This window comes from Podarcis liolepis (assembly GCF_965112155.1).
Source record: "Podarcis liolepis genome assembly, chromosome: 2".
Lineage (NCBI taxonomy): Eukaryota > Metazoa > Chordata > Lepidosauria > Squamata > Lacertidae > Podarcis > Podarcis liolepis.
Genome location: NC_139555.1, coordinates 45,901,957 through 45,916,158, shown reverse-complemented (window position 1 = coordinate 45,916,158; position 14,202 = coordinate 45,901,957). Strand labels below are relative to the sequence as shown.

General features: G+C 41.6%; 1 protein-coding gene and 1 long non-coding RNA gene across 2 annotated transcripts; both read right to left on the bottom strand.

Moving 5' to 3' along the window:
* Window positions 1-926: 926 nt before the first annotated feature.
* Window positions 927-13,832, bottom strand: MAT2B (methionine adenosyltransferase 2 non-catalytic beta subunit). Its single transcript, XM_083482755.1, has 7 exons — window positions 13,511-13,832; window positions 11,882-12,076; window positions 10,981-11,095; window positions 10,492-10,644; window positions 7,196-7,389; window positions 3,838-3,951; window positions 927-2,405 (listed from the first exon to the last, which is right to left on the bottom strand). The coding sequence occupies exons 1-7, from the start codon at window positions 13,679-13,681 to the stop codon at window positions 2,235-2,237; spliced, it is 1,113 nt and encodes a 370-aa protein (XP_083338881.1). The 5' UTR covers window positions 13,682-13,832; the 3' UTR covers window positions 927-2,234.
* Window positions 4,696-5,532, bottom strand: LOC310697075. Its single transcript, XR_014520919.1, has 2 exons — window positions 4,806-5,532; window positions 4,696-4,775 (listed from the first exon to the last, which is right to left on the bottom strand). It is a non-coding gene; the product is annotated as an uncharacterized lncRNA (long non-coding RNA).
* Window positions 13,833-14,202: the final 370 nt, after the last annotated feature.

The following is a 14,202-nucleotide window of genomic DNA, read 5'->3' as shown; positions in this document are numbered from 1 at the left end:
TATTACTTGTCAAAAAAGTTCATAATGAAAACCTCATATTAATATCATGCGACATCACTCGGCCAACAAATTTTCTTTTCCATTTCCTCATCTGAAACTCACGATAACAAGTTACAAACTGATTAGTACTACAGTTGCTGTAAAAGTAGGAGCACTTTATAACAGGCAGAAGCAGCAAATGGAGGCTTCAAAAGACACAGGAATATAGGAAGGTGTAAGCAGTGGGGGCAACATATCCTCCAAGACTGAAAATACCTAAGAGCACAGCACATTACAAAATCCTTAGATGGAAACACTTCCACATAAGGATTGGCATGCAAGCTATGTGTGACGATTTCAAATGTATAAATATTGCAGAGGGTGTACATGCATCGTATAGCTGTGACTTCTATGTTTTTAATCCATAGCTTTGAAAAGCAGTGGCCAATGATCAAGGATGGGAGGTACATTCTAGGCCACAGGTGAAGCATGTAACACAACCACGACCAAATTTTAGCAACTAATTTTTAGTGGCTCTCCAATGCTCTTAAGGCGGCTAAATGATATTCCTAGTCATTTGACTGTTATAGGGCCACCAGTCAAATAGCATTACCATTTGTAGTTAGCAGTATAAACATGATCAAATCTCCTGAAACAAATTGCTCAGTTTTCATGCCCTAACTTTTTTCAGGTGAATGCATGAGCACTGAGAGTGCCATGCCAAAGGCCATCAAAATTCCAGCATCAGCACTAGATCTGTGATCATGTTCTCAACTAGCTTACTGGAAAATTGGTTGGAATAGAGAGAATGAACTGCTGACTTGTTAATTTGGAGGGTGAAATTTATAAAAAATGTAAATGCTCACACACTTAAGTAACAACAGCCTTCCCAAAAACCTAACACAGCCAGAAATTTCCACAAGAAATGAAGAAGACACAAGATCCCATGCCAGTTATATATATTTAATATTGTTTTGCATTTATAACTTACCAAGTGCATATCAAGATGTCAGACTGTCAGACTAAGACAAACAAGTCAGGATATGTCCTTATGAAAAGGGAATGACAATAGGAATGGCTTAGAGATATTTTATGAATCTGACTGATGCTGTTTCATCACCTTTAGAAGGTTTTTTGATGGATGCTTTACCTTGGTCAGGAGACAGAAGAGAGAGTAGAGGAGAGAAAAGATACGCCTGCCACAAGCTGCCTTAGGTTTTCTTGCTTTAAGTAAAAAGCTTGGTTTCAATACGTACACTCTAACACTCTATTGAAGTAAGAACACAAAATTTACACAAAAGTCACTTTGCCATTTAAGCTAGACATTCATGCTGAACAGTATTAATAGTTTTAAACTTTCTCACTGTAAGCATATAATTTTCTCCTCAGAAATAGGCTAGTACAAATACCTAATGCAGCCATCCTATCTGCATGTATGCAATGAGGAATGAACAACCAGGAATAGTTCTATTGGTATAGCTCTTTTGGTCCAATTGAAACAATGGCAATTCTGACACAATGTGTAAACTGGTTGTTTAGTGAGAACATCTAATAATTTTCTGGATTCTATGGGGTTCTCAGAAACACCAATAGAGAAAAGACAGCAATAATGTTTGTATTTTGTGCCTCCAACACCCAAAATGAACCAGTGTGCTCATTAACAGTGTGCATGTGACAGATAGATATATGAACTATTTTTGTACAAATGTAAGAAAGCAGTTGAGATTTCAAAATACAGAACATCTTTCAAGCATTAAAGCTACACCTTAATTGCAAAAATAAAGCATTACTTTAGAATATTTTGATCATAGCTAAAGCAAACTCCAAACTTCTCACTTCCATTTCAATCACATCAGAATAGCTTTTTAAAAAAATGAAATGCCAAAATCCAGTGCTTTATTTTAATTATTTTGGCAAATAGGGAAATAATGTTAAGAGAGATACTCTTTTGCAATCAAAGACACATAAAGCAACAGTGTATTTCAGGAAAATGGATCTCATCTCAACCATTACTGATGGTTGTAGTACTCAGAGGTTGCTAAATATTTAAAGAAACAAGTGACGGAACAGAAAGAAATAGCAATCACTTCGAACAAGGTTCTTTTTTGCCAACACCTCTTATAAGTTCACTAGTGCAAGACCATATTTTTACCTGATTGAATTAAACTTGTAACACAGAACACTCAATACAAAACCATTCTCCCCCCCCCCTTTAAAAAGTGCCTCATACCATACATGTTCTAAAATATTTCCAACTAATGGAAGACCGTCTGTCTCCACTTCTTGTCGGTAAGGAACGGCCAGAGTGATTCTTTGATCCCAACACGAAATGGAGTGTGCTGTCCAATGCCCAACATCTGTAGTCTAGAACAGTCAAGCTGAGCATTCTTGGGACGAAGAGCTCCCACAACTGGGCTATCTGTAATCTTTAAAAATAAAAATAGGCAGTAAAAGAGAAATATGCACTCTGTCTAGAACAAAAAATAAAAATAAAGAAATCTCTTCTCAGGAAAACACTCACAATTCTGCAATGTAGGATAGCCTAAATGCTTTCCCATAACAAGCCTGTAATTCCATGGACTTGCCTGCATGCACTTCCCTGTCGCCTACAGCTACCAAAGGAGTGGCCAGTTCCAAGGCTAAGGTAGAAAGAACTGCTGAGACTCATATTTTAATGTCTGATGTTTTGTTGTGTTCTTTTAAATTCTGTTGAAAGTTGCCCAGAGTGGCTGGGGCAACCCAGTCAGATAGGTGGGGTACAAGAAATAAATTATTTTTGCTATTATATAATGAAGAGTCAGAAATTGTAGTCAGGTGGGAATAATCTCCCTTAGCTGCATGCGTTGGGTTCCCTGAATCTCAGCTCAAGTTTCCAGCTTGCAGAGTTATGTGGTTACCTTTGAAACTGCAGAGGTGAAAATACAAGAGAGTTCCAAACTGGTAGAAAGTAGCTCTGCGGATATGGTTTATCAATCTGCATTATTTCAAAGGGTGGAAGATAGGAGATGCAGCCCATTGGGGGGGGGGATTAAGGGAGCCCCAGGAGGTGGAACCTGGCAGCCTGACAAATGCAACCACCAAGGAGGTATCAACACCCTATTGGCTGAGACATAAAGCCGCAGCCGGCAGCACAGGAGAGTCCCAGACAGGAAAAGAAAGGAGAGGCAATGAGAGGGAAATGGGCAGACAAGGCAACACAAGAAGGGGAGACTGAAAGGGAAGCAGGGTGAGAGTGTGGAAGATGAAACCGCAGAGTGGCTGTGGGAAGGTGTGCGAGTGAATGAAGGAGAGGAATGGGACAGGCCCACAGAACTTAGTGGACAGTGCTGATGCAGAGGAGGAGAAGCAGGGAGGAGGAGAAGGAAATGGAAGAAGCTTCTGAGGGTAAGGTAAGAGACCTGTAACCAGTGAAGGGGCTGCTTTTGTGAGAGGTTAGAAGGCTCTACCTAGAACAATTAGGGGAGGAAGCAGAAAATTATGAAGCTTGTTCCGCCACCTAAAGAAGAAACTGAAGTAGTATTGGCTGCACTCTAAGGACAGAACAACAGGAACCCTGAATCTGAACAAACTGTTCACAAAGCATGTCTGATGATGGAAGGAGCCCTGAGCTTACCAAGGTGACAAGCTCACCATCTGTCTCTGATGAAATGAGAGACAGTGGGACTCTAAGGAGCCTCAGTTGGGACCCTCGGTGTAAGAGAACAGCCAAACCACAGCTGGTGAACATTCTGCAATTATTTTATATTGTATTGTGCAATATTACTCCTGAGAAAGTTCTGCCTTTGATAAAACTTTGTGAGAGTTTTTCTTGCACATTCCTTTTTCTTTCTGTGTCAGGGGTTATACACTATGACTTACTGGTCTCAAGTGGCTACTGGGAAGATTGAAAGCATCCGCCATAGCACATGCCATTTCAAATTTAGTCATCCGCTCATTACCAGACCAGTGGAACGTTCCTCTTATTGATGGATCCTAAGGAAAAAGAGAAGTATACAAAGTTTATGTTCTTGTTTATTTTACGGTGTTAAATAAATACAGAGAAAACACCATAAACAAAGCTAGAGAACATTCCCTTTAAGGCTAACTTGAAAAGCAAGTTTTAAGTCAATCTAACATATCTGGATCACCCAGATAAGTTTTTGCAAAACAGAGAATTTCACATATGATCATTCTAAAGCTGATCATGACAATTCTGCCACCCTAACTCAAAGAGAACTTATTTTTCCATAAATAAATATTCTGCCTAATTGCAATTCCCAGCCTTGTGTTTTTCTGCAGAGTAAAAACATTCAGTTTTAGCTCACTCTTAGATTTATTCAAAGAGCAATCTTTTTCTTTTCTTTTCTATATGCCTTCTTATATTTTGTCCCCCCTCTAGAACTATTTGTTTAGCCATGCGGTTATTTCAGAAAATGTGTAGAAAACACAACAGCAGCGAACCACCTTGTTTATAACCATGTTATTGGAATATTATACTAAACAAGAAGCTCAATATCCCTGGCTCTTTTCTATATTCCACAGTTCTTTGAGTAGTAGCTTTGCTATGAAAAAGGATTTGAGTTCCATTTCAAGCAAATCTCTGTCCACATAAGAACAAAATCATTACGTTGCTGGATCAAGACAAGGCCAATTATTCTTTTAAAAACAGTAATCCACCAGATCTCTCTCCACTTCTCTATTGCACTCTATTTCACTCAACTACTGAAGGTTTTTCCCCCCTAGAACTACATCAGTTCAACCAAGTATTGTAAAAAAATAAATAAAATAAAATAAAAATCTGGGCGGCAGTTTTCTTCCTTTAGAAAGCAAAACTTCAAACATCTTACTCTTCTATGTTTATATGAAAAGACTGCCACAATCTAGAGCTATTATAATCTCTTGTGTATAAGCAATGACTAGAACTTGCTTGCTAAGCATTTCTACTGCAATATCACCTCTCATTCCAAGATAAAGCTATCATGATGCAAGGTCAACAGGAGGGGGGGAAAGAACTACCTTTAGTTTAAAAACCCTGGCAAGTGTTCTGAAGGTTACATGCACCTGAATGCAACTTCCTAGTATAGTCAGCATTAAATCAGCAGCTTATGCATTCCTCCTACAGAGGCATTCAATACTGCACTAAGAAGATTGCTCTGTCAGTGTGAACACTTTTGTTTACCTGAAGGAACCATCTCCTCCCACCGTGAACATACTGTTCTGGGTGAACCAGCACCTAGCAAGATTGAACTCTCGACTTACCAGCTGATGAGCAGATGCTCTGACAGCATGTTTTCCACAGTGAATGTGCTGCCAAAGCAAAACTGAACCCCACCCAAACAGCATGTAGCTGTGTCCTCAGAGAATGCCTGCACTCTAACCTCAGAGGTCCACCTTAGATCATGCTTTCTTGCCACCAGCACATTTACTGACCAAAAAAATAACCCCCCTTTGCCACCGCCACCATTCTTCTAGTCCCTGGTAAAAATTCCAGTCAAAATATCAACCCATCTATCGTTTCTATAATGCCTATCACATCACAATCTAGCCTTCTTCTGAACAGAATGGTGCTTCTTATGTTACAAAAAGTACTGGTTGGTAGGGTGAGGCTGCTCACCTGATTTCCTGTTGCCTGAATTGCTTTTGCTTGCCTGCAAAATGGATGGGGGAGGTGAAGCTTGTGCATCTCCACTGGGCTGTCCTAGCTGCCCCCTTCTCCTTTACTTCCAGGTAAGCAACAGCAACATGGGCAATGGGAGGTCAGCTGAGCACCACAACCCTGCCCACTCTTACAGTATTCAAGACTAGTTGTAACAGTTAACATAGGGTTGTACCCAATGGTAGCTTTGTGATAGCACAAACACTTCCCCTTGTGCAAAGCGGGGCATATACCCAGTGCACCCCCATGCCTTCCAAAAGCTTCCCCGTAGGGTTCTGGATGCTCAAAAACAGTGGGAAATATTATTAGTTCTTGTAGCTTTCCCTTCCTCTCATGACAACAACAACAAAATGCAACATTAAAAGTTGAAACCTCAATGCAAAATAAAATATAGAATACAATATACTGGTAAGCAATAGATTACTACAGCTTGCTGGAAAAAGTAGGTCTTAAACTGGCACCTGGGGAACAATCTCCTTTCAACAGGAACAGAGTTGCACAGGTGGGCTGCTGCCACTGAGAGGACCCTTCTTCATATACTGTGCCCTCCCCCAGGCCATATTTACCAGAGGCATGGCAAGCAACCTTCCCCTGCAAATCTCAAAGCCTGGTTTACTGGTACTGAGGAAGGCATTCATTCAAGCACTTGGGTCCTCAGCCATTCAGTGCTCTGTACACCAGTACCATGAATTAAGCCAGGCAATTCACGGGCAGCCAGAAGTGTTTCCAGGATCAGTGTAACATGACCCCATCTCACCACCGTAAAGAAACAGTATGAGGCATTCTGCATCTTGTGCAGCTTCCAGACCATCTTCAAAGGAAGGCCTCTGTAGAACACATTGCAATACTCAGATCAGGAGGTTATTATAGCAGGAGCTACTGTAGCTGGATTATCCCAATTCAAGAACAGTTATAGCTGGCAAACCAGCCAAAGGTGGGCACAAGCATTCCTTACCACGGAGGCCACACGAACCAGTTGGTTAGCGCATGGTGCTGATAACACCAAGGCTGCAGGTTTGATCCCTGTATGGGGCAGCTGCATATTTCTGCATTGCAGGGGGGTGGACTAGATGATCCTCAAGCTCCCTTCCAATTCTATGGTATCTAACCTCTAGTGACAGTTTGCAAACCAGGAAAAAACCCCGACTACCCATCTGTTCTTTAAGAGGAGTACTACCCTGACCAGAACAGGCTATCTACTTAATTCCCAAACCTAGGAACCACCTACCCACAAAGCCCCCATCTTATCATAATTGTTTATTACTGGCTATCATCCAGCCCATCACTGTGTCCAGTCACTTGCACAGCATCATCTGGTCCAGATGGAATGGCATAGAGGACTGCAACAGGGGGACGGACGGGGGACGGGACGCACTGGTGAAAATAGGAACCATGTCCTTGCAACAGAAGTCATCCATTAGTGTGAAGGCACCACTGGATACAGCCCACAGTATTTCTGAAATCTTGAATACATCATAAAAGCACAGAATCACTGCTAGTACTACTACAATCTTACACATATGATAATATGTGAAGTAGTCCGAAAAATCCGGGCTGAAATTTATTTTAAGAATATCTCACCAACATTTTCTTCTCCGCTAGCTGCCGACAAACACTGGCTACATCCTTGACATAGGTGGGAAACCTCTGCTGCCAGTGGTCCATATTGGCTGATTTATTATTGAATTGGACTTTATCAAACATAACTGTCACAGCGCTCTCTTCCAACCTTTCAACCTCTCCATATAAAATAGGAATTCTAAGCACAGCAGCACCTAGAAGATGAGAAAAGCTATGAATACAAAGCTGTATTTATGAACAGGTACAATGAAAATTCCTCAGCTCATCTCTGAAAAGAAAATTAAACCACCTTTGAACTATTTACAAGACACTTCACTCCCTTGAAAAGGCAAGTCTACTTATGTGGAAAAGAGAATAAATCTCGGTGGGTGTGAAGATTTCAGATGAAAACTTCAGATTATGTACACTTATGCAAGGAAGAAGTGCTAAATTACATCAAAAACACCTTACCATGCAATAGAAAAGATGCCCAGGATCCACATGATAAGTAGGAAAGAAATAATGGTATAAGTCAACATCTACTGTTACCCCATCATAAAACTCATTTTTTCTCCTTGAAATCCTGTGTCACCAGTATATGAGAATGTTCTACAACAAACCTGCAGTTAACTACCAACCCATAGTAAGCAACAAAATGACTGCAAACACTCATTACAGGTGAGTTTCAAGTTATGTAGGGATTATATTCTGGGGATAGCACATAAAGCCTAATTCACATATTTTCAAAACACCTGGGGTCAATGGCGGGTGGGATTGCCAGTGTCTTTTTTCCCTGGGTGCTTGCGCCCTTTGTTTGCCAAGCGCATAAAGCTGAATGTATACAAGTAAAATGTGTGTAAGTTGCGAGTTACCTGTTCTCAGCCAGCCCTGCATTACATGAATGCACGCAAACTGGTGAGCTAAATCTGGTAGCCATTCAGTGAGTTCTCGCTATCATGTATCCCTCCACCGACCATTCCTAACAACTGAGAAATCTGACATCCACATTTTTAAAACAGAAGTTGGATCCAATTGGGACGAGTCAACTTGTCTAAACAGAGGCTTTGGATTCAGCTAATAGTATCACTATACAATACAGATGACAGGGATCTGCTTGTTTCTAATGATTACCCAGCCAATGAACTCTATTGCTCTGTACAATCCTTAAAAAGGGTTAGGAATCTTTTCAGCTCTCCAGGTGAGAACTTTTATCAGGGATCTTAGCCTCGCAGGTCAAATCTGACAGATGAGTGGGGTTACCCATCCATCAGTCACCTGACATGACAATGCTATCAGGTGACTGAGCACTTTGAAGCCCCAAAACTGGGACTTCAAAGTGCCACATACAGGAAATTCAGCAGGCTTCGGCTCTACTGCCCAGCAGCTGCTCAGTGCCATGTTGAATTTCTCCCTGTGCATGGAAATAGTTTTAGTCCTGAATCTGTTATTAATCAGTTTCACTAGATAATCTAGAGATCACAGATTTTGGGGAGGAGGAAAAAAATATCTCCGTATAAATTCTCTCATCATTTGTAATTAACAAGCCTGTGTCATGTTCCTCCATCCTGACCACAGTAGTCATTTTTGCTAAACTAAATCCCACCAAATAGTTTAGCTTTTCTGTATAGGGAGGGTGTGCTAACCCCCTGGACATTTTTACTGCTCCTTTTACAGCACTACATTTTGACTTATCAGATGGAGTAAGCAGAAAAGTGCATAATACTCTGGATGTATGATTTTCAAGCTCTTTCTTTTCTTCAATGCCCCTACAAAAATCCTATTTTCTTTTCTCCCCAACAATTTCCCCATACCCAGTTTACTCCTTCCCTATAGCACACAGGCCTTTAATCTCCCTTTCAGTACCAAGCTCTAAAATTATAAAATGAGGCAAAATAAAAAGCAAGATAAATAGCATAGAGTTGCCAGCAGGTGGCAGTGATTGGGAATTTCCTTGGCCTTGACATTAAACACTGAAAAGGAGCAGTTAGGATAAATAAGAAATTGAATAAACCCTTAGTTAGACCTCCCAGTGATGTATTCGCATATGGCCCCAAACTTTATGGCTCCTTTCTTTCTTATGTAGTTTTGTCAAGCATGACTTCCTGATACTCATTAATGTACAGTAGGTAATGAATGTTTCTGTATGTTGTTTTAATTTTCCCCACCACCTTTTGTACAACACTCACAGAACAATAGCCATTGGGTGTCCAGTACATTTGGTAAAGAAAACAAATAAATAGAATCCTCAGCTTCTAGGCCACCAATACCAATACAAATCACTTAGGAAACTGAGGTGATCATCTAGTTTGCCACTACAAAACATATAGCCTTGCTCTTCACATGTTGTTGGACTACAGTTCCCACCAGCTCCGACCAGCACAGCTGGAAGTTCAAGTCCAATAACATCTGGAGGATACTCGGTTGGTGAAAGCTGCTGTGGCCATTCTGACACCCAACAGAAGTTACCAGAGAGCAACTCGAGAACATGCATCATTATTGCCTTTGGCACACTAACAGTATTGCTTTTGTCATTATCTACTCTATTTTAGCAAGTCTTGCAGAAGTTCAAATCTCAGCACAGTGGTACCTCTGGTTGCGGATGGGATCTATAACCGGAGGTCCAGCCAGATCCCAAGGTTTTTGCAACCGGAGAGACCACTTCTGCGAACACATGCACGGCAAAAACCTGAAAATATACTTCCGGGTTTGCCGCTTAAGAATCCCAAAGTTTATGTAACCGGAGGAATACGTAAGTGGAGATACGGCTGTATAATCTTTGATGGATTAATCTGAGGTGCAAATGAAAGGGGTAAGAAGAAATTCACTAAAGAACTACCTCTAGTTATTGGAAAGGACAGGTGTCCTGAATTCCAACCACTTTTTATTCTCAAATTTCATTTGTCTTGCTAGAGTTTGTGCCTAGTTGTTCCCCTCTTAACAAGGTTTTCAAATTATTATTTTTTAAAAAGGAAGACTTTTATAGCTTCCTCTGCTCCTTACCCCTAACCTCAACCTCAACAATTAATTAACAATGCTACCATTCTCTCTTACCATTTCAACTCAGTGGTATACATTTTATCTGACCTTCTGTTATATTGGTTTTACATAATCTCAAAACTTTATAAAGAGACTTGATTCTAATTATTCTCTACAGAGTCCTTTTAAACCCCCTCCCCATTTTAAAATACGTTTCTTATTTTGAAAATAAAATAAAATTGAACTTCCAAATCCATTTACTCCTGTTTATGGAAATCCAGTAAAAGATTTCAAGCCTTAACTGTTAAAGAAAACCTTACCAGCTGTAAATTGACACTTACCTTCATTGTTTGCTAAAACTGCCTTTTCACCCTCTAGTTTAGTTTTCCCATAGAGATTTAGGGGATTTGGTGCATCATTCTCTTTATAGGGAGGATTTGTTCCATCAAATACATAGTCCGTACTAATGTAGATCAAAAATGCTCCTACTTGAGCTATAAAAAGAATAAATTAAAGCAATATGAAGAGACGTAAATACAAAGCAGTTACTCTCTTTATCTTTATTCTCTCCAAGAATTTAAAACACACAAACAGCAAATATTTACGTGATTGTGAAAGACCTAAGTATTTCTAACCCAGAATTTGATTCCAACAGCTGGCAGCCAGTTCCCGCTATCCGTCTCCTCCATCAATGCATGTTACTCAAACAGCTAATGATACATTTCTTGTGGTAAGAATTCTTTAAGTTCAGGTGTATAACCCATACTTATGATGACACATAAAAGATAATTATGCATCCTGAGAAGAAATGCAGACCAAACCTTTTTTACCTGCTTCTTTTGCTATGTTCCCTGAAGCAGCCACATTGAGCTGAGAAGCAGCATCTGGTTGACTGTCTACAACATCTGGCCTTCTCTCAGCCGCACAATGTATTATCACATGAGGCTGGAAATTAAACACCCATTTTAATGAGCAAAGAACAAGCAAGTAGTTGTACCAAATCCACACTGTTCATGGAAAGCTAGCAGAAAATAGTCCCATGGAGTAAACCACATCTAAAGTGCAAATTTACTCTAGATCATCTCTGACTAAGTCGTAAGGCTCAACACAGATGCGGAGAAAGAAAATCATCTTTTTTGCTCAGACATTTCTTCAAGCTGTTTCTGCAGCGGTTTAGATATGAAGAATTAATTTTTTTATTTTTTGGCAAACTTTAACATTTCTCAAGCTCTAGAAGGAGTCCTTATACTCTGAAACACAGTGAGCGAAAATAAAATAGTTCTTATATCAGTGAATACAGAAGCCTTCCTTCTCCTTTGTTTGCTTTGCTCATTGGAGGTGCTCTTTCCCCCATTTTTCTTGTGCATGCAATTTGCATAACCAAAAGAAAGGAATTCCCTAATCACTCTCTAAGTGAGAAGCCCAACTTATTCTGCAGTGTTATTCTAAAGAAGGCTTTCTAGGTTCTACTAGACTACTAGTATATAGCTACTTTCCTGCACACTAGTTTTCCTCATATCATGCACCTCATATACAGAAGGTGCACCAAGGGTTGCATCAGAGATTACAGAGGGGGGAAAAATACATAAACAAAGCTAAATATTGCTGTGATAGATAGTGGACATCAATAATCAGTAAAACTTTATGTGACCAACTAACATGAATTTACTGAAGAAACCTTCAGAGAAACATGGTGGTTAGCCGCTTTATCCTTCTTTCCACCATTCTCACCTGAAAATCCTGGATGACATTGTGAACAGCAGTAGTATCTAGAAGATTAACTTGCTCAAACATTGGTCGAGCCCTGCTGTACCCACAACCGACAGCATTCCAATTATTTCCTTTAAATTCCTTATACACAGATCTGCCAAGCAACCCAGTGGCACCAGTAATCAGAACACGTCTGTTTGGCGTATCAACATCCTCCTGTAAAAAAAGAAAATTGTTATCGTCTATATTCTTAACAAAACTTAATCCATAGTTTAATATTTGTTTTAGAAGGCTTTAGGGGACCTTCTGTGTGAGTCTACTCCAATGCAAGCCCCACTGAGTTCAATGGGACTTATGCCAAGGAAGCATGCACAGGACTGCACAAACAGCCCACAGTATACTGAAGACAACAACCTTAGATTGCTTATAGCTCCAAGCTTTACATTTCTAGCATCAGAAGGACATATCTTACTATTGTTTACTGAAACTGACTTGCATTAAAAGGGATTGTTTAAATATATCGTATAAATAAAGATAATGTTTACAATTGTTCCAGCAAAAGGCTAATAATTTAGTAAGCTTCTTTGCATAGCAAAAATGGTGACTGGAATGATCAAAATAAATATTCTTTCAAATATGTGGGTTGAAGTGGAATTTCCAGCTATGTGAGGAAGTACATCACAGGCGTGGTTCAGAATCAAATACTTAAAAGGAGGACGGGGATGAATGACTAGTTCCCCATTCCACCTCCCTCACTCCAAGTTACAAGCACAGGGAAGGGGCTGTTAGTTACAGAGAGAGACCAGTGACAAGCTGTTATTCCAGTTTTGGTTTTGTATTGTTTTATTTGCTTTTAATTGCTGTAGGATCCCACTGCTGTTGCAACCCACACTGGGCATCTTAACGGTCAGAAATCCCACGAATTTTTATTTTATTTTACTTAAGACAGAGGGCATGGAAAACATTTTAACAAACTGATCCTGATCTCGGAGCAAAATCCTACTATGATGAGCGAGGCTTCCTCTCAGGCAGGCAACATCTGAAGCGTGCATTTCGCCCTCCCTTCCCCAGCCCAGCAATAAGGCCTTGGGGGTGGTGATTACAACAGAAAGAAGTACTTTGGGGGGGGGTACGAATACCCCTAAACATTTTGTGAATCTTTGTACTTTTGTCCATTTACTGTATTTATTTTTCCCGATTTGGCCTGTCAAATGGTGATTTTCTGTAGTCAAAATGAGAGTACCCCTAAACAAGATAAAAAGCACTGCCTGAAAGTAAATCCCGTTGCGCACAGTGGGGCACCTAAAATCGGATTATTGTATTATCACCATCGCCCTGAGGCTTCCCCCATCTTAGCCCGACGGAGGCTGCTCTCAGGTAAGTTGTGTTTGGGATCGTCAGGAGTAAGTTAGTGCCACTCAACCCGGGGGTGGATTTTTCTTAACACCCAAGCGGAGGCCTACCCTGCAGGGCTGGGCTGGCCATTACAAAGCTTTGCCCAGACCCCCGAGCAGCAGCGGCCCCACCTCGGCTCGCCCCACCCCGCTCAGGGGGCGCGGCTAATATCTGTTTACCTCCCGCGGAGAGAAGGAAGGGAGGGGAAGGAGGGAAGGCGGGGAAGAAGGCCCAAAGCCGCCAGCTCTGCCTCACCTCCTCCAGCCAGCACCTGCCGGGCTCGAACCGGATCCGGAGCCCTTTCTCCCACCCGACCATCCCTCCGCCTGCCTCAGTCCGCGCCCGCCGCTCGCGCTCAGCTCCACTTTCGCGGTGGCGGCGGCAGCCATTCACAGGGCACGCCCACTCGGCAGCCCCGCAGCCCATTGGCTCCCTCGCCTTGGGAAGGTAGGGCCTCAGAGGGGCGGGCGGACGGACGGACGCACGCGCGGCTGCCGTTGGGACACGTTCAAGGCCAGCCCGCTTATTGGCCCGTCCCTCTAGAACGGGGCGGCGCGCGAGCCCCTCGAGAGACTTGCGCGACGGAACACGTCGAGCTCCCTCACTTTCCCCCTCCCCCCTCCGTTAATGCCCATTTGCAATGTCTAAGCGCTCAAGCTCTTTGGCTGTATAGTTGGAAACACTCTAGTCTTGTTGCTTCCATTTACCGCACACGTATTTCGGCCTACCCTCCAGTCAGGGGCCCTGTTTGGAATGCCGTTTATTTTATTTCTGAATAAAAAAATCTGCTTGCAATATGCAATCACGCAGACCAGCACTGCAAAGTGTTGAGCATCATGCCGCAGCTTCACATTGTCAATTTAAGCACAGGTCGCCCTTCCACCTTGGTTCAGGCTGCCAAACCTACCCATTGCCAAAATGAAAATACATGTTTTTTCCCGGTGCCG